This window comes from Stylophora pistillata, chromosome 8, assembly GCF_964205215.1.
Source record: "Stylophora pistillata chromosome 8, jaStyPist1.2, whole genome shotgun sequence".
Lineage (NCBI taxonomy): Eukaryota > Metazoa > Cnidaria > Anthozoa > Scleractinia > Pocilloporidae > Stylophora > Stylophora pistillata.
The window spans coordinates 4,047,998-4,067,473 of record NC_142526.1 but is presented as its reverse complement, the minus strand read 5'-3'; the positions used below and the strand labels follow the sequence as shown (position 1 = coordinate 4,067,473).

Here is a 19,476-nt window from a genome sequence, read left to right as displayed (position 1 = left end):
GGGAATTTTAAAAACCGTTGTAATGTCCATCCCAGTCGTCCGCTGGGAAACGGTCGTTTCGTCTACGAGTAGTTTCGTTATATTAACGAACAGTTCGCAAACGTCTCGGAGCATTTCGCTGACGTCTCATATAGGTCCTTTGGCTAAAGTACTAGAGTCTTAACGGAGTTAGGCTGTTTCAATACAAACTGAAAGTTTATAAAAGGGGTAGTTTCTAAAGAAACTGTGATACTGCGCCGGTGGAGGTAACAGCGTAAATTGATTTTATCAACTGAGTTGATATTGTAAATTGGCCACCGTGAAGGGTTTGAAAGCTGACGTTTCGAGTATTGGCCCTTTCGTTAGGACGAATGGTGGAATTGTGGATTATGTGTGTTTACATGCAGAAAGTGGAGCTACGCTACGCTATAGGTGGGAACATGGTTACGAGGAAAACAAGAATAAATCAGTGGAATACTTCCATAGGTATCGTTGATAGCTATGGCATTAAGAGTACCGATTCAAAAGAGAAACTTTTGTTAAAGAGTTATGCAGCTTTCCGAGCTGCCTTAATGTAAGGAAAGGCCGCAGACTGCCATATATCGACCAGAATGAATATGAAGATTGAAGTGTCTAGCGACTGGTTTTGATGCGTCCTTGTCACTCCTTTCTACATCACGAAAGTTTTCTCGGAATCGTTTACCTAGTCGTCTTCTTGTTTTGCCAATGTATACCTTTTGGCAAAAAGTGCAAGTTATACAGTAGATGACATTAGCGGAGGTACATGTGAAGTGATCAGGAATCTTAATGGATCGTATAAAAAGATGAAGAGGGAAAAGGAAACTTATGGACAATCTAGGCCTCACGTACAACGTGCAGTCGAAGAGTTCCCATATAAAAAAACAGGCAGTGCAGGATAAGCACTAATGTTGTACCGTATAAAGTCAGACGTGTCAGTCGATTGAGGCCAGGTATGCTATTAGATAATTTAGTTTTCCGAGCTTTCGCCGATCTGCGGCATCATCAGGGAATGTAGATGGAATCTTTGAAGTGAAGAGTATATCAGGCGGAGGTGTTAGGCTAGATGGTAGAGGTTCAGCGGACAATAGGACAGAAACGTGACAGGTATGTAAATGCAGTAGAAATAGGTCTATGCAGGAAATAAATATAGTCAGGGTAAATACTACAGTTAGAATTAAGGATATTTGAGTTCAGAAAGCTCCTCCCTGATGATACCGTAGATCGGCGAAAGCTCGGAAAACTAAATGATCGTAGCATACCTGGCTTCATTTGATTTACAATTCTGGCTTCATAACACTATGCTACTCAAGGACAACATCCAACCTTGTACCGTCTGTTAACTGTACAGCATTTTATTTGTCACTTATTTGTACAAAGAAGACAAAACAAAGACGAGACGTTTGTGAATGACCTGAAACGTTTGTTAAACGAACTATGAGACGTCAACGAACTGACCTGAGACGTGTGCGAAATGATCTGAGAATTTGACGAGAACGACTCGTCGGCGAAGTATCAGCAATTTTTTCGTCCCTTGCGTTTCCGCATGACGACAGTTTACTGCTCAGTTCATTCCATAGCACTCTAATTTTCCCAAGGTGTGGTATCCTTCTTCGGGACGGAAACCGTGGTCATAATAGCTTCCCGTATCGCCAAATCTCAACTGAATGACGGGAAGATGGGACTTGTTTGTTAGAAGACCGCTGGCCATCCGCCAAGTCTGTTTATTATCATCGCAGTTACAGACCCACGATAGGTTAACACACGAGCCGTTCTTTCCACAGGCGCAGCCATCATATACTGGACTGGCCCCATCAAAGTAGGTCATTTCTTCACCGTCACGTGAAACCCACCATGCATATTCATTCCTTCTAATCCTAGAGTCCAGGCACTCGTATTTGATGAACTGTTGACAGTTGGTGGAAAGTTCTGTTAGAACCTTCAATTGAGAAATGCTGACGGGGTTGTAATCGATGTCGAGGGAATATGAACCAACCGGCTCAAAACCATCTACATGTGTCCTGTTCTCGCTGTCATGACTGACAACTGTCACTCCAACACCACCTTTGTCAATCATGTTACAGAAAACAGGAAATGGATCCTCGCCAAGAATACCGTCAGGATCAATGAAGTGATCACCACTGACGTCGCTCATGTTGACCTTTACTTTGGTGCAGGTTTCGGGGTACTTGACATAAATAATGACATTTGTTTGAATTGAGCTGAATGCATTAGACGCATGGCAAGTGTAGGTACCATTATGGGTGAAGTTAGCAGATGAAACTATCAAGTTATTGGAGGAATCAATAACTACGCCTGGGGGTAATGACGAGGTGCCATTAAATACCCACGACATCGTTGGTGTCAGGTCGCTAAAGGCAGAACAAGGCAGCGTGAGACCTTCATCGGCCTTCACTGTTGCATTCGACGGCGGCTTGATGGTGAATTTGAGAGTTGAATACACTTGGAGGTTGAGTGCAGATGATTTGCTGCCCCGAATGTTTGTGGCAACACACAGATAGGAACCACTGTCTTGTGTAGAGACGTTCGACAGGGTTAGACTTCCTCCATTTACGAAGCTTCTCGATGTAGGCAGCAGTCCTTGAGCCTTTCTCCATGTAACTGAGTGTGGGAACGGATTACCAGTCGCGTTACAAGTCATGGAAACATTTCTACCCTCCACAGTTTCGATTCTATCAAGACTAACTTGTACTGATGGAAGTCCTAGAATCAACAACAGCATGTCTCAAAAATGATGGCAAAGTCGGAAACTAAAATAATCATCTATTGCTTCAATGCAAATGATTTATTCTGTTCAATTTTACCGGCATTACTGCTGTTTTTCACTGTTCAGCAACAGCGTAAGATGTACAGTACACTACTAAAGTTCTAATTGGTTTGCTTCTAAACCATCTCTGCCGAGACTTGCTGTAAATAAATAAACAGACGAATCAGTTGATCAACTTACCTTCATTACAGTTTTGTCCCATCAGCCCATTCCTGCACACACAACGATAACCTTTACGGGGAAAGCCAGTTTGACAACTCTGGGCCACTGAGCAAGGCTTTTAAAACAAACGTTCTGTAAAATAAAGCATAAATTACTACTGTTGGGTCTAAGGTACAGTAGCAAAGCATGTTTGGTTTTGATACAAAAATCATTTATGCACGACTGACACCAATGTATCTATGCAGTTTTGCATTTAAATTCCATGCATGTATTTTGTCCATACACTCAGCCTCAGATGCAATCTTCATCCTTGGATCTATGCATTCATACATCCAGGAAGTCGCTAAACGAGTTATCTAGGCAATCGTCTGTCAACTGTGCTTTCGTCACCGATGCAGGTAGGGATCAATGCATTTATCACCTATGCATCCACGTATGTATCAATGCATTCAATTTTTTTCCTCACATCCACGTACTACATTATCGCTTTTATCTATTAATTTCCTGCCACGTGGATTTGGTATGGACCTTAATTCAGTACAAAGGCAATAGAGTTGCTATTAGGTATGGGTTCGAATCCCATCGATGCCTGGCCCCGGTTGTTCGCAAGTTGGACAAAGCTATCCACTAAATAACTTGCTTTCCGTGGGACGGCATGGTGGGTTTTGGTCAGAACGTTTCCGCTGGATAGCATTTCATCCGTTGGATGGTGTTATGCGCACTTTGAACAACTGGGCCTTGAATTTTTTCAGGACTCTCCTTTGAAATTTCTCGAATTACACCCCAGAGCTCGAATAACGTCGACTCACCTTAAATGATTTGTAAATAGCTCCTTCTCTGTATCTCATATTCAATGGATGAGCAACATCATCGGAATCACTTAATTCACAAAAATATGTCCCATCGGGAAGAGGTTTTAGATTGTATGATATACAATTATTCTCCATGTAACAATTTATTTCGCAGGCACTGGCTGATTCTGTCTCCACGGTCTTGAACACGTGACCAATTAGAAAGAAGCCCGTGATTCTCGGATTCATTCAATCTTCGTCTAAGAAAAAAATAAGATGGGATAACAGATTGCAAATGTCTCGAAGAGCTTACAATAATAATCAATCTTAAAACTCCCTCTCATGTGCGAAGGCAGACAGGATGAACGGATGGGAGTTACATATCATTTTCCAAATGTCGAACTTTATGAAGTAATGAATGAAGAATACCACAGTTTTTTAAATGTTATGCTTAGTTATAGGAAGTACTGTGGAAAAGAAAAAGTAAAAATTGCAACTTTGCTCGATAGGCATCGAGCGATGACGATTTCTGAATCAGCTTCATCTCGTGTTCCAGAGAAAATTTCCACATACATAAGATTTCTGTATCAAAGGGAAAACTTTATCAGTGAAGGGGGAGGGGGTTGCAATTGGAAGCCTCGGAGAAGAGGAGATGGAAAGGGGAGAGGAGTGACGAATTGAGTGGAAAACGTGGGAGAAACGCAAAAATACGAACAATCGTGAATCATTAATCTGCATTTCGCAATAAAGGACGGTAAAAGGGAGTCATGGGTGGGGAAGGCAGGAGAGGAGAGCGTAGGCAATCTCAGATTCTCATCCTTGCCTCCCCTCCCCTTACGCTTCATACCACATTAATATAATGTTGCCAAAATTTTAGGAGTTAAACTCAAAGATGAGGCAAGGAAATCTGTCGTTACATTTGAAACGGTCTAGAATCAAATGAGCTATTTTTGAAAGTCGTTAAATGAAAAGCGATTGTAACTTTGTTGCGATTGTTTTCAAGGACACATCATTTTTTATTATTATTAATTTGGCTCGTAAAAGGGTCTTTTTAGAACATCGCTTAAGATGGAACGTTAGGCAGCCTGAATCTAAGGGTAAATAATAGGCGGATAAACAAAGTCCAACAAGATTTGTAATGAGTCGTTTCGAAAAAAATTAAATCCTTGCGTGGACTTTAAGCCACTTTACTCACCTTGCTGGAATGCAGCATAGATACACGCCAGAATTAAAGATGAAAGCAGTACGGATAATTTCATTATTGAAAACTTCATTTCTCTTCGTTTTGTGAATTTGCCTCTATGCCAGTGCGTGCAATGGCAAAATGTAAAGTTAACAGTGTTAGTTCTGGACAGTTCTCCTTTCAACCAGTTGTGAAATATTTATGAAGTAGTCATTCATTGTCGCAGCAAGACGCTTCCCTTTATGATGATTTTAGTATTCATAACTTCCTTTTTCGAGGGAAATACACATCGCTCGAAAAGGGCTAATATCCCGACCACGTCTAAGCATTCATGAGTAATTTCCCGTTAAGAGAACATTACGGTACATTTCATTCTAACACCTCAATGATTTTTAAGGTTTCTTGAGATAAATCAGTATGTTAATTTTAGTGAAAAACAGCTGCTAAATTGGAATGAAGTCCATCTTCGGTTTCTTTCATCGATTAACGTTAATTAAGACATTTATTTACAGCAAATAAACCCTTTTTGGTCGAGAAAACCATTGCTACAGTCTTCAAGTAACTTGATTGGAAATTGCACGAATAACAATGTGGAACTTCGAACACAGCTCAAAGTCTGATTTGATGTTGGGCGTAATATAGTGAATTTAAATGCAATAGAGGACGAAATGTTTTTGTTAAACATGTAAATAAACATGCGATATTACCTGTGCCGTAGAGAACTCTCTCCAAAAAATTATTAAAGTTAATGATGTCCATAATTATATTTACACTGCATGTGTCTATGCAGTGTAGGTATAGCTATCAGAAAAAACAACGGCTTAAATTGATTTATCATCCCTGCTTATGGGACAAGTCATAATCTTTGTAAATGTTCACAAAACAGTTTGTCATTTTCCAGTCCTTAATTCATAGAGTTGTGCAATTCACTCACATCGCGCGCAGCGAAGCCCCTTTCTTATAAAACATGGCGGAGGGAAAATCTATTTTCTCAACAATCAAGTTCAAGTGTCAAGTTTGTCAGTAGCATTTCAGTTTTCCAAGTGTGTGATATCCTTCCTCGTTAATCGCACCAGTGTCACCGAATCTCAACTGAATAACAGGAAGGTCGGATTTGATGGTCAAAAAACCGCTGTCCTCCCGCCATTCATCATCGTTGGCGTCACAGTTACAAGGCCATTCTTGAGTCGGACAGGTGTTAGTCACGTTACATGCACATCCTTCAGTAGCTCCTCCCCAGTAGGTTTTTTTGTCACCGTCACGTGACACCCACCAACTAATTCGACCTAGACGCATTGCAGCATTATGGCATTCATATTTAATGAACTGTTGGCAGCTATTTGAGGTTTCTATCAATCCTTTGATTTGGGAGAGGCTGCTGTCGTAGTACTGAATGTCACGGCGGTAGCCACCATTTGATTCACTTCCGTTAACGTGGAATCTGTCCTCACTGTCATGACTGATAATTGTCACTCCAATACCTCTTTTGTCAGTCATGTTACAGTAAACAGGAAATGGATCCTCACCAAGAACACCGTCAGGATCAATCACGTAATCGCCACTCACGTCACTGATGTCTGTCTTCACTTTGGCGCAGGTTTCAGGATACTTGACATAAACGGTAACGCTCGTTTGAATAAAATTGAGCGAATTAGTCGCACTGCAAGTGTAGGTACCACCATGGATGAAATTGGCGGAGGAAATGATCAAGTTATTTGAGGAACCAATTCTTGCATCAGGAGGTAGCGAGACGGTCCCCTTATACATCCACGACATCGTTGGCGTGAGATCGCTTTCAGCGGAACACGGAAGGCTAAGAACCTCATCAGCCTTCACTGTTACATTCAACGGGGGTTTGACGATGAACTTGAGAGCTGAATAGACTTTAAGTTTGGTGGAGGATGACTTTGCACCCCAGATGTTTGTTGTAGCACACACATATGAGCCAGTATCTTGTTTGGTGACGTTTTCCAAAGTTAGATTTACTCCTCGGACGATACTTCTTTGGGAAGGAAGACTTTCTTGAGACCTGCTCCACTTAACTAAGTGTGGAGGAGGAGTACTGATAATATTACACATCATGAAGACTTCTTTGCCTTCCTCAGTCTCGATAAAATCAGGAAGCACTTGCACGGATGGAGGTGCTATAATTTTCACAATTAAAAAAAAAATAAAACACATTACATTGAATATTAAACCTGAATAAGGTGAATAATATGATAAAACACAGGTGGATCCTTTGATACAAGATACCTTCGGTACAGTTTCTTCCAAAGAGTCCATTGCTGCAAACACAGCGATAACCTTTGCTGCCGAATCCTGTTTGACATCGATGGACCGCAGGACAGGGATTACTTGAACAAAGGTTCTGTGAAATACAGGAAGGTTTTATTTGCATTGGTTCAGATTGCACGAAACGATAAAGTATAGTCCTTAATTTGCCGTTTTTACTGGTAACTGTTGTTATTCGACATTACACCCACAAAGAGTTTACACGATGAAGCATAACAATATGTTATACATGGACTTGGACGACATGGTATAACATGACATGACATATCCAAAATGGAACGAGGTGACAATGTATGGAGTGCATCAAGTAATATGGCATTGCATGACATGACCCAAGATGTAGCAATATAGCAAAACATGACGTTAGTGAGAAGAGAATTTAAAAAGAATTTGAGAAGAATTTGCTACCTTTCTATAAAATAAAAAAATGGTTAGATATTCTAGACTTCTCGGATAGGGACGAATAAATGGAGGTCCCGTGTCCTTCAGGGTTGGGGGCAGGAGACGTTAATTTCCCACACACGAGATTACTGTGTGATAGATGTCCTCCCCTGGGGTGGGACGGGTGGGTTTACTGGGCCCGCTGTGATAGGCGCAAGCTGTTGCAGTGTCCCTGCTTGGCGGCGAATCTAATAAATTAGAAGTGACATACCGTGACGTGACATGACAAAAATGACACGAGAAAAAATGAAACGGCATAAGATGATGACACATGACACGAATCGCACGGAAATATAGCAAAGGATATCATGATCTGAAATTGGATGAGATGACAAAACAGGAGAGAAGGAACAACCTTATGCGATATGATATTACATGATATAATGTGGCGTGACATGAACATGTGGCGTAACAAAAGAGGACAGAAGGAACAACCTTATGCGATATCGTATTACATGATATAATGTGGCGTGACATGAACATGTGGCATGACAAAACAGGACAGAAGGAACAACCTTATGCGATATATTATTACATGATATAATGTGGCGTGACATGAACATGTGGCGTGACAAAAGAGGACAGAAGGAACAACCTTATGCGATATCGTATTACATGATACAATGTGGCGTGACATGAAGATGTGGCATGACAAAACAGGACAGAAGGAACAAGCTTATGCGATATATTATTAGATGATATAATGTGGCGTGACATGAACATGTGGCGTGACAAAAGAGGACAGAAGGAACAACCTTACGGGATATCGTATTACATGATATAATGTGGCGTGACATGAACATGTGGCGTGATAAAACAGGACAGAAGGAACAACCTTGTGCGATATCGTATTACATGATATAATGTGGCGTGACGTGAACATGTGGCGTGACAAAAGAGGACAGAGGGAACAACCTTAAGCGATATCGTATTACATGATATAATGTAGCGTGACATGAAATGACATGGCATGACATTATTTGTAATCGTGTGACATGACACTTCTGGGATGGTATTGGGTGGCACGACAAGACGTGAAATCGTACGAAACGTCACGCTTCATGTATAAGGCATGGCATGTATTTTGTGGTATATTTAGCTCTGAAAATTCTGTCTAATGATATGTAAATACACTACCGAACATACAACCTGGCTTACCTGAAATGATTTATAGACAGCTCCTTCTTCGAATTTGACATCCAAGGGATGCATTTTGTCAGTAGAATCACTCAGTTCACATAGATACCTTCCGTCTGGATACTGTGGTTGTCTAAGGTTGCACGAGACACAATCAGCATCCATATAACAGTTCACTTCACAAGCGCTGGCTGATTCTATCTCCAGTTTCCTGAACACGTGATTTTCCAGGTAGAAGTCGTGGATCGAAGGATTCATTTTAACTTCTCGACAGTGCCCTAAAAATGAATGAATAAAGACTTATTGGTCAGACACCGCACCACTCGTGCGCGTGTGCCAAGCTTACCTCATGAATTATAAGTTAAGCAGAACAATAAAAGATTTTTCAGTCGGCTCGGCGAGCAAATGATGAAGAACTTTTGGCTCTCGAATTGACATCATAGCTCTGACTCATCTTAGCCGATTTCTCAGGGCTTACACTTTTTAGACAATTCAGAATTTCACCAAAATAATTTAATGGGTGGTTGTAATAAATGAGTGGCTATCGATTATGAAGAAGGTGGTTATAATAAATAAGCTCGTTCTCCTCGAGAGAACGAGCTTATTCATTCCCAACAGCTAAGATCTGGGAGTATAGATAACCCTGAAATGGAACAGATCGTCCTGTCAGACCAATAATTCTTCAGCATTGTTGATCTTTCAGTCAACCTGTATCACTCTGAGTTTACGAGGAAGCGACGATTCGAAGTGGTTAGGTTCCCTTGCTTCTTTTTCATCATTCTACAAACTGTTTTGCATCATTTTGCAAACAGTTCTTATGCAAGTAATTGACTTTTTTCATCAATAGTTACTCATACAGGCAGTTTGCTGAGATAACGTGTAGTCTCCACTAATTGAAAAGGAGGATCAAGTTTTGATTAAAACGTAAATGACGAACAAAACGTATAGTTGTAATTAGGTGCATTTACAAATATTTGCGCATAGCATTGGACTCGCAAGCTCACCTTTACTCGACGCCAAGCAATTTCTCCCCAAAAGTTTGAATAGGAACAGAACTTGAAACGTCTCCATGATCCCTCTAAGTTATGTTTTTGAAACGATTTGTTCGGAACTGACTGATTCATCTCACCACCTGCTGTCTATGTAAAAAATGGCTTTGTTCCATTTTTCCTCAAAATGGGTCAGTTATTTTTATTGACTTTTCTCGAAAACAGAGAATAATGAATCTCCCTTCAGTCTCAGGTGACCAAATATTTAAAGGGAAAAGAAACCTTTACCTATTAGCGTTAAAGTATGACTGAGCGGTTTCCAGTTTTGAAAAGCTCGCGAAATTTCTAATTTCTAATCAAAGAAAGGAAAAAAAAGACCAATTACCCACAGCTTGAGGGCGGCTTGTTTTTACGACCCGAAACAAATGTTGGTAATTGAAATGCGAATTTCAGTTCTTGACTTTGTTCTCTACAATTTTTGATCTTTTCTAAGGACAACGTATTTGAAAATTCAAGCGATGGGCGATATTAGCACGCATCAGTTGCCTTAAGCTAAGCGGATGTCCTATAATTTTGCTTTAAAAAGGGAGAAATTGAGAAAAAAAATTGAAATAAACATCATCGGTGATAAGCAATAAAAATCTCTATTTTCTATCAAAGATAATTCCTTCGCACTGTGGCCAACAGATAATTTAAAATACATTCTCAAAGTTAGCCTCAAAAAAATTGCCAAAACCCTAACTGAACTACCCAGAAAAACGTTCATGTGATGGTCCAGAAGACCCGAAACAATTCCAACCTCGATTTTCCTAATCTCGAATCCAACGTTTCTCCAATTAGCCAAGCTTAACTCCGATCGCTGCGAGGTAAAAGAGAAAATTAAATACAAAATACTAAATGATACGAGAAAATTAATTCCTTCCAGAAACGACAAAATAAACATACTATATGTAGTCTTCCAGTGTTTCTTCTGGCCAGGAGGTCTTTCACTATAGAAAATAAAAACAGAATTCTTTTTCTGGTAAAAAAATATTTGGTGTGTAGCCAGCCATGTTAAAAATTGTAGTTAAAGAAATTAAAAAGTTGACACTGGCTAAAAATGTATTTTTCTAAAAAATCTTAATGTTTTTGTATACCTTTGATACAACAACTTTAAGAGTTTTTAGAGCCATTAAAAATTTTCTAGAGATTATTGTTACATTTAAAAAATCCGTTCGAGATTTCGTTTTATCACGCATCGTGTACCTATACCAAGCAGGACGCCGTTCAGGACATTTGCATTTTTTATCTTTGCTGAAGAAGGCAACAGTATTAGCCGAAACGTCCAGAACAATATATTTTTAGCCAGTGTCAACTTTTTAATTCCTTTTACAGAAATTACTTCCGTTAATGTAAAGCACTTTATCTCTGATGTTTGTTTTATATTTGTACTCAAACTATAATGCATATGGTCTCTAGCACAAGAATTTTCTGTTTACATTTTTGTCAGCTATCATTCCTTCTCTCTCCTATTAAAAGAAGCTTTTTAGCTGTGTAGCATCAAACAAAACTTTTTACACTGTTCTCCAGTCTCAAACCTGCCCACTGTCAACCTCGTTTCAAGGCTAGCTCCTCTCAGCAGAGAAGAGAGAGCCTGGGAAGTACTCTGTTCTACTTTCAGTATATTCCATTTTTGGAATTTTCAATTTCAATTTCGTACCCTGGGCGCACTCATTTGATGGGTGAAAAACCCTACAAACAAACATACATACATACATACATACGTGCATACATACATACATCCTTTATTTGGTAAAGCAGGTTGAATAAATGGAAGCTATTGCTGATGTGGACCTGCTATCTACTTTATACTATAATAAATTTACATCTAAAAATATATCCTAATATTTAACAATTGGTTCATACGTTAGCGTGCGTTCATCGAGATATGAAGCACGCGGGAAGTTTGGAGAGCACGAAAGATGCGTAAGAGTTGCTGGAGGCGTAGCCGAGAGCAACTCTAGCTTCTCGAGTCATATTTAGTGGCGACGTATGTACATTCACACTTAACAATCATATTTTACTCATATTTAGACATTTAAGTCAGAACCAAAGGAACTTAAATGGACACTGTATCGTCCTTAGTTTTTAAATCGCCTTCCTCGAAAGCAACAATAAAAACTAAAACTTTATGTTATATTTAAGGTATCAAACTACAACAAAAGTTCTTACTTAACATCAAAACAAACGATCCCCTATCTGTTAGCGTTGTACACTGCCGCTCCTATGAAACGTTTCGATATTCCCAAACACTTCCTCTAAACTGAAATATATAAAACATCACTCTGTTCGTTCGGGCTCCGCGTGGTTTGACCCAGTTAGAGGGTCTGATGATTGTCATGTAAATAGTTAAGGGCTGAAAGTTTCAAAAGAAACTGTGGTGCTGCGTCCGTGGTGGTAACAAGGTAATTTGGTTATATCAACTGAGTCGAAATTGTAAATTAGCCACGGTAACAAGTGAAAAAGCTGAAGTTTCTATTAGCCCTTCGTCAGAGTGAATGGAGGAGTTGTGGGTCGTGTGTGGGTTTATATGCAGAAAGCGGAGTTACGCTATTGGTGGGAACATGGCGACGAGAAAAACACGAATAAATTAGTAGAATGAGGAGCGTTCGTTGATACCTGTGGGATTAAGAGCGCAGATTTGAAAGATAAACTTCTGTTCAAGAGTTTTGCGGCTTTCTGAGCTACCTAAATGTAAGGAAAGACCGCAGATTGCCATATATTTCTAAGAATGATTAGGTAAATTAAAGTGTCTAGCAAAATCATTTGAATATATCAACAAAGTTGAAATGGTAAATTAGCCACCGTTACGATTATAAAACCTGACGTTTCGAGCGTTAGCCCTTCGTCGGACCGAATAAAGTGTCTAGGGACTGGTTTTGATGCGTCCTTGTCATTCCTTTCTACGTCGCGAAGGTGTTCTCGGAATCGATCACCTAGTCGTCTTCTTGTTTTGCCGATGTATATCTTTTTGCAATAATTGCAAGTTATGCAATAGATTACGTTGGCGGAGGCGCACGTAAATTGATCAGTGATCTTAATGGTTCGTTTGGCTCCCGAAATTTTCTCAGCGTTGTGATTGAAAGGACAAGTTTTTTATCGTGCGCGAGCGCATTTAAAAGTGCCGGGATTGGTCATTAGTTTGGAATGAACTTATGACCAAAAAATTGTCTATGTTTTTGTCGCGTTTGAATGAAATGAGTGGAGGCTGCGAAAAGATAGTGCCAGTCTCTGGAACGTTTTGAAGTAATTTAAAGGTTTTAAGAATGGTGGATTTAACTGATTGATTATGAGGGTGAAACGTGAGAGTGAATAGAATGCGGTCGATACTTTCCTTCTGTGACGTTTGTAGTGCTGACTGTCGATCAATAAGTTGGGCCCGGTGTTGACCCGCTTGAGGGACAGAAACAGGGTAAACACGTTTTTCGAAAACCTGGCACATTGACTCTGATTTGTGGAAAAAATCAGTCATCACTACATAAACGACGAAGTCTTAGAAACTGAGAAAAGGGAATGGAATTCTTAACATGAGATGAATGCGGAGATGAATACTACAAGTAACTATGTGAGTCTGTAGGTTTTTAATACACACTAGTGCATAAACTGTTGCGTTCAATTGAAACTTCGATGTCTAAAAAGGATAAAAAATTGTTGGAAATTTCCTAGGTATATTTTAGAGCCGGGTGAAAAGAATTGACTGCAGTTATGAATTGAGTTGGTAGAGGAGGTATTGAGTTCAGATTTGGGGCCTTTGTATTAGCTAAAAAATTGGTGTCCGACAAAACCTACAAAAATATGGGAATAGTTAGGTTAGTGTAAGCAAAAAGCAGCCGCTGATCGGTTAAACTTGGAATAATGAATATTTTCGGTTCCTTTCCTCGAGTAAAATATAAGGCACATAATACAGGCATTTTGTCACTTGAAATAAACGATTTTTTGAGAACATGGCGTTCATGAATTATACTGTCCTATATCTGACGTCGGCCACACACAGATCACAATGTAAAAAATTTAAACCCATCTTGTGGCCTGATTTCATCATAGATGTAGAACAATAAAATACAATTAACTACAATTTGTTTTTGTTAAACATGGAAATAAACGTGTGATATTACGTCCTCCATAGGAACTCCCTCCAAATAAAAAAATTGGGTTTTTCCGTCATTTCATTTTCACTGTGCATGCATGCATTGTGGGTAAGACTACTAAAGAAACAAAAATACAAATTAGACAACTATCTTTGACTTCAAGACAGGTCAAACTATTTTAAATATACCCAAAAATGTTTCCCGTTTTTCATTCCTTCATTCCTTGAGGTGTGCAATTCACGGCAAGTCAACCATATTTAAATCTTGTTTCTACGTATGCCAAAATCGAAACTGGTTATAAAGCTCGTCAATAACATTCCAGTTTTCCAAGGGTGTGATAACCCTCTTCATTAGCCTCGCCAGCGTCACCGAACCTCAACTGAGTAACGGGTAGATCAGATTTGAGGGTCAAAAAGCCACTGTCCTCCCGCCAAACAAAATCATTTTTATCACAATTACAGGAATCGCCTGATCGGGCACAGGAATTGGTAATTCCGCATGCGCACCCCTGTGCAGCTCCGCCCCAATATCTCATGCGCTGACCATCACGTGACACCCACCAGCTAACTGAACCCAGGCTTAATACAGCACCCTTGCATTCATATCTGATAAACTGCCGGCAGCTACTTGAAACTTCTATTAGTGCTGTGATCTGAGAAAGGCTGCTGTCGCGGTATTGAATATCACGGCTGTAGCTTCCACGTGCGTCATATCCAATGACGTGGATTCTTTCCTCGCTGTCGTGACTGAAAACTGTCACTCCAACACCTCCTTTATCAGTCATGTTACAATAAACAGGAAATGGATCTTCGCCAAGAACACCGTCAGGATCAATTACGTAGTCACCACTGACGTCACTGATGTTTGCCTTCACTGTGGCGCAGGTTTCTGGGTACTTGACATAAACAGTGGCACTTGTTTGAATGGATTTCCGCACAGTAGTTGCATTGCAAATGTAAGTACCACCGTGGGTAAAGTTAGCAGATGAAACGATCAAATTATTCGAGGAATCGATACTCGCACCATCAGGTAATGATAGAGTCCCAACATAGATCCAAGACATCGCTGGTGTCAGATCGCTTGAAACAGAACATGGCAGAATAAGAACTTCATACGCCTTCACTGTCACATTCGACGGAGGTTTGCTGGTGAATATGAGTGCTGAATAGACTCTAAGCTGAGTTGAGGACGAGTTTGTACCCCAGATGTTTACTGCAGTGCACACATATGAGCCACTGTCTTGTTTAGTGACGTTTGTCAGGGTCAAATTTTCTCCCTGGACGGTACTTCTTTGGAAAGGAAGATTTCCTTGAGATCTGCTCCATGCAACCAAGCGTGGAGGAGGAATACTGATAATTGCACATGTCATGGAGATGTCTTTTCCTTCCTCAGTCTCGATGAAATCAGGAAAAACCCGTACGGAGGGAGTTGCTATAATTTGGAAAAGAAAAGGAAGAGAAACGTTTATTTAAAAAAAAAAGAAAGAAAGAAAAAGGAGAAATTGAAATGATATTATGGACATCATTCAGTTGTCATAAGCTTGCTCGAAGGTTCTTTGAAAAGAGTCCAAGAGTCCAAGAGCAAGAGTAGTCCTCGTCTCGCCCAAAGAGGAGATTTGACAGCGAATCGTAATGTAAATTCCGATGAAATAAAATTTCGTTGAGCTTTGAAATCTTCATTACAGAAATGATTACCAAGGACGTAGGCAAATCTATCAATGCATCATACCCTCAGTGCAGTTTCGTCCCAACAGCCCGTTTCTGTAAACACAGCGATAAGCTTTGCTGGTGAATCCTGTTTGGCATCGCTGGATCGCCGGACAGGGATTACTTGAACAAGGGTTCTGTGAAGCAGAGAAAGATTTCATTTTATTAGTTCAGATTCCAACGACAAATACGGCCGTGTCCTATATTTATTATTTATACTATGTAATCATGGCATCCAATGGTACTCTGTGGCATATTGCGACACGGCATAACCTACACAGGTATGAAGCTTAAAAGCATGGCATCTCGTGACATGGAATGGATAACATGACTTGACATTACATAAAGTGACATTGTGTGAGGTAACAACGCAGGACAGGAACGACTCATTATGGAGTAATAATTCACGACCTGACATGGAATGTTGTGACACAACATAACATGACTGACAAATCATGACGTGACGTGACATGACGTCAAAGGCGACGAGAATTCATGAATTTTGACAACATTACATGACTTGAAATGCCATAGAATGACATGACCTGACATGGAACAGGATGATAAGCATGGTACTTGACATGGCATGACACGTGGTATCAATTGTTGACATAGCTCTGACAAATAGCCGAGCTCGCATACCTTACCTACTAGCATGAGTGAAAATGACATGAGTAAAAATGGCATGACCAAAAATTAAATGAAGTGACACGACACGGAATACGTTTCATATCATGACAACTTGTAACACGAAACGACGCCACATGTCACGATATGACATGAAGGACCTGAAATAGAATGGCAGGACATGGTTTGAGATGGTATGACATAACATTCCAAGGCAGTGTGGGCTTTACCATGTAACAGGGTTGCTGAACACGTAATACTGGCATATGAACAAATTTGTAATGACCGAAGAAATGATACCATCCTACCTGGAATGATTTATAGAGAGCTCCGGTTTCGTATTTTACATCCAAGGGATGAATTTTGTCAGTAGAATCGCTCAATTCACAAAGATACCCTCTGTCTGGATCCTGCGGCCGTCTCAGGTTGTACGAAACGCAGTCAGCATCCATAAAACAGTTCACCTCACAGGCGCTGGGTGATTCTATTTCTAACCTTCTCAAAACGTGATTCTCCAAAAAGAAGTCGTGGATCGTGGGATTCATTTTCACTTGTCGACAGTCCTCTGAGGATAAAAAAATACTGCTCCACTCGAGCACCGAGACTAACTAGTGAATTACGTCAAGTCTGGCCACATATTCGAAGTGCTTGGCAGCAACTAAGGAAGGTCTAGCGAGAACTAAGAAATGTTTGGCAACAACTAAGAAATGTTTCGCCACAACAAAAAAAGTGCTTGATGACAACCGGGAATCGAAGGGATTGGCGACAACTGAGTAATGTTTGGCGACAGCTAAGGGGGTACTTAAGGATGGTTAGGCGTCAACTAGAAGGGTTTGGTAACAACTAATAAAAAGTTTGGCGACAACTGAGAAAGGTTTTAACGACAACTAAGGAGGGTTTTGCGATTGTTTGGAAAAAGTTTGGTGACAGCTAAGACATTTTTGGCGACAACTAAAGAGAGTTTCGCGAAAAATGAGAAATGTTTGGCGACAACTAAGGAGCGTTTGACGACTGCTAAGAAATCTCTAGCGGTAACTAGGGATAGTTTGTTAAAAATAATAAATGATCGGCGACAACTGACAACTAAGGAATGTTTGGCGGCATCTAACTGATGAGCGTTTGGCGACAGGTAAGGAGGGTTTGACGACAACTAAAAAACGTTTGCCTACATCTGAGTCGAGTTTGGCGACAACTAAGAAAAGTATGCCGACAATTCTGGAGAGTTTGGCGACAACTGAGGAATATTTAAAGGCGACTAAGGAGAGTGGTGACAACTGAGAACAGATAAATGGGAAAAGGAGAGTTGTAACAAATCCAAAAAACTCCTTTTGCGGGAGAACGATCATAATAGTTACGAAAACAATAATCTGAGGGGGCTACGTGCAGTTTAAACAACAGATTTTCAGTTGAGATAGAATCCTAAAAAATGGATTATCTTTCGATGAGCTTGCGTCACCAAAAATCCACACATTATGGAAAATAGTTGTAAATCGTTCATAGAATTAACGACTTTGTAAAATTTTGCAATCGGGTCTACATGCCTGTTCGTCAGAGCCGTGAACGACACTTTTCACTTTAGAGTATTAACATTTAAAGATGTGTTTCTAAGATAATAAGATATTTCAACAAGTTGAAAAACGAAGGTCAAACATCAAGGCAAAAGTAATTGGTAAGCGACACGTACAGTGAGGTGCAGAGATGTTTTCGAATAGCGCGAACTGCATAAAACTCACATGCTCACCTTTGTTCGACACCAAGCAATTTTCCCCCAAAAGTGCAAGTAGAAACAGAACTTGAAACATTTCCATAATCTCGCAGAGTTTTCTGTTTGGAACGGTATCGAGTGTCAATAGCGAAAAAAATTCATCTTGCTACATCGGAGTTATTGTTTATTCCCAGTCGTTGATGGACAGAATGATTCGTCTCACCACCTGCTGCTTTTATGTAACTGAATATGGTCATTTGAAAGGAAGTATGTCAGTTTTTAAACATATGTCAACTGTTGCAAACTATGATTTTAACCAATAATGTATAAAGATTCCTAGCTTCAATTACTGAAATTATAATACTCTAGGTTTCAGCACGAATTACTGTGGAAGTCGTTGACCAGACGTTTTAATTACTTACCGGGTAAAACTTATTACTTCGTCCGAGTGATATTGAATGTTATCTAAGACAGAAAATAATGTCTCTTCCTTCAGTCGGGTAATACAACTCGTTTTTAAGGGGAAAATAAATCTTTACTTTGCATGCACTCTTGCATAGGAAGTGCAAGAAAGTCGTTTTTATTGTCACTTTTGTTTGCGTACCCTTTCGGCCGTCACAACAGTGAATAAATCAATTTATCACCTGCTATCAATAAGAATGCATGGCTATTGGAAAAACGTCAAATTTACAAACAAGGCCAATTTCTTTTTTTTGGCTTTACCTTTTGAAATTTTATCAAGCTGTACCGTACAGGCCTGATTTTTTTCAGGTCTGATTTTCGTTATTGCATATATAGCGCTCTCTACTGCGAGGATCGTGCACCATACCTATCTATAACCGCAGTTCAAAATATGTGAAATTCATATATTCATTGTAAGCTGTACTTAATAAGTAATCAGGTACCGGTGTCGGACTGTCTAAGACAGAGTAACTAAATGTTTCTTTTTGTTTTAATTATGTAATGTGCCTCATTTCACAGGGGAAAAGAAGGAAAGAGACAAATTACACACAACTTGAAATCATAAATATTTAATACAACCTGAAAACATAAATAAAGATAATTACGTTGTTACCAAGATACACGAATATACCAATATACCAGTGTAAAAATAATCCATTACGAGTTTTGGAAACCCTCGCTTTCATTGCGATAACCTCTAAAGTGTGGCTGAGTTATATTAATGATTTTGTAAGAAAATGATAATTCATTTTATTGTTAAAGGCTTTGCACTAATTCCAATTCTACAGCAGAGAAATTGTTCTAATCGGAAATTGCCTATTTATATCTGATTTCGGTGACATTTTCCAAGCGGGAGGAATAAGTTTCATTCGTTTTTAGAGAAAAAAAAGAAAAGGAAAAATCATAGCTCGAGGAGAAATTCATCTGCTTGTTAAGCGAGACTCGAATCGAAGGGATATTCTTCTTCTTTTGCATCGAGTCTGACACTACGCAGAACACCGACAAGTAAATACAATATATCTGATGTCAAACTTCACAAAATTTTTTATTCCAGAACCAACCAAATCAG

The 19,476-nt window shown here is 39.7% G+C and overlaps 3 protein-coding genes across 4 annotated transcripts; all 3 read right to left on the bottom strand.

Moving 5' to 3' along the window:
• Positions 1–975: 975 nt before the first annotated feature.
• Positions 976–3,044, bottom strand: LOC148724492 (peroxidasin-like). The gene is made up of 2 exons (XM_088730954.1): positions 2,966–3,044; positions 976–2,721 (listed from the first exon to the last, which is right to left on the bottom strand). The coding sequence occupies exons 1-2, from the start codon at positions 2,985–2,987 to the stop codon at positions 1,562–1,564; spliced, it is 1,182 nt and encodes a 393-aa protein (XP_088587080.1). The 5' UTR covers positions 2,988–3,044; the 3' UTR covers positions 976–1,561.
• Positions 3,045–4,817: 1,773 nt separating this feature from the next.
• LOC148724491 (uncharacterized) lies at positions 4,818–10,016 on the bottom strand. The gene is made up of 4 exons (XM_088731315.1): positions 9,796–10,016; positions 8,813–9,069; positions 7,175–7,289; positions 4,818–7,065 (listed from the first exon to the last, which is right to left on the bottom strand). The coding sequence occupies exons 1-4, from the start codon at positions 9,860–9,862 to the stop codon at positions 5,942–5,944; spliced, it is 1,563 nt and encodes a 520-aa protein (XP_088587441.1). The 5' UTR covers positions 9,863–10,016; the 3' UTR covers positions 4,818–5,941.
• A 3,365-nt stretch (positions 10,017–13,381) lies between these two features.
• Positions 13,382–18,992, bottom strand: LOC148724490 (uncharacterized). 2 transcript variants are annotated; one of them, XM_088731313.1, is made up of 5 exons: positions 18,368–18,992; positions 17,982–18,188; positions 16,549–16,805; positions 15,636–15,750; positions 13,382–15,338 (listed from the first exon to the last, which is right to left on the bottom strand). In XM_088731313.1, exons 2-5 carry the CDS (start codon positions 18,046–18,048, stop codon positions 14,215–14,217), a joined length of 1,563 nt encoding a protein of 520 aa, XP_088587439.1. In that variant the 5' UTR covers positions 18,049–18,188; positions 18,368–18,992; the 3' UTR covers positions 13,382–14,214. The 2 variants fall into 2 exon arrangements, with proteins under 2 accessions (XP_088587439.1, XP_088587440.1); XM_088731314.1 differs by having other exon boundaries at positions 17,982–18,064.
• Between the last annotated feature and the right edge of the window lie 484 nt (positions 18,993–19,476).

Coding starts and splice junctions, on each gene's coding strand:
- LOC148724492 (XM_088730954.1), bottom strand. CDS start 2,987: ATGGGACAAAACTGTAATGAAG. Junction 2,722..2,965: donor GGGACAAAACTGTAATGAAG/GTAAGTTGATCA, acceptor TGTTGATTCTAG/GACTTCCATCAGTACAAGTT.
- LOC148724491 (XM_088731315.1), bottom strand. CDS start 9,862: ATGGAGACGTTTCAAGTTCTGTTCCTATTCAAACTTTTGGGGAGAAAT. Junction 7,290..8,812: donor CTGTCTATAAATCATTTCAG/GTAAGCCAGGTT, acceptor TGTATTTCACAG/AACCTTTGTTCAAGTAATCC. Junction 7,066..7,174: donor TGGAAGAAACTGTACCGAAG/GTATCTTGTATC, acceptor TGAAAATTATAG/CACCTCCATCCGTGCAAGTG.
- LOC148724490 (XM_088731313.1), bottom strand. CDS start 18,048: ATGGAAATGTTTCAAGTTCTGTTTCTACTTGCACTTTTGGGGGAAAAT. Junction 16,806..17,981: donor TTGCTTGGTGTCGAACAAAG/GTGAGCATGTGA, acceptor TTTTATCCTCAG/AGGACTGTCGACAAGTGAAA. Junction 15,751..16,548: donor CTCTCTATAAATCATTCCAG/GTAGGATGGTAT, acceptor TCTGCTTCACAG/AACCCTTGTTCAAGTAATCC.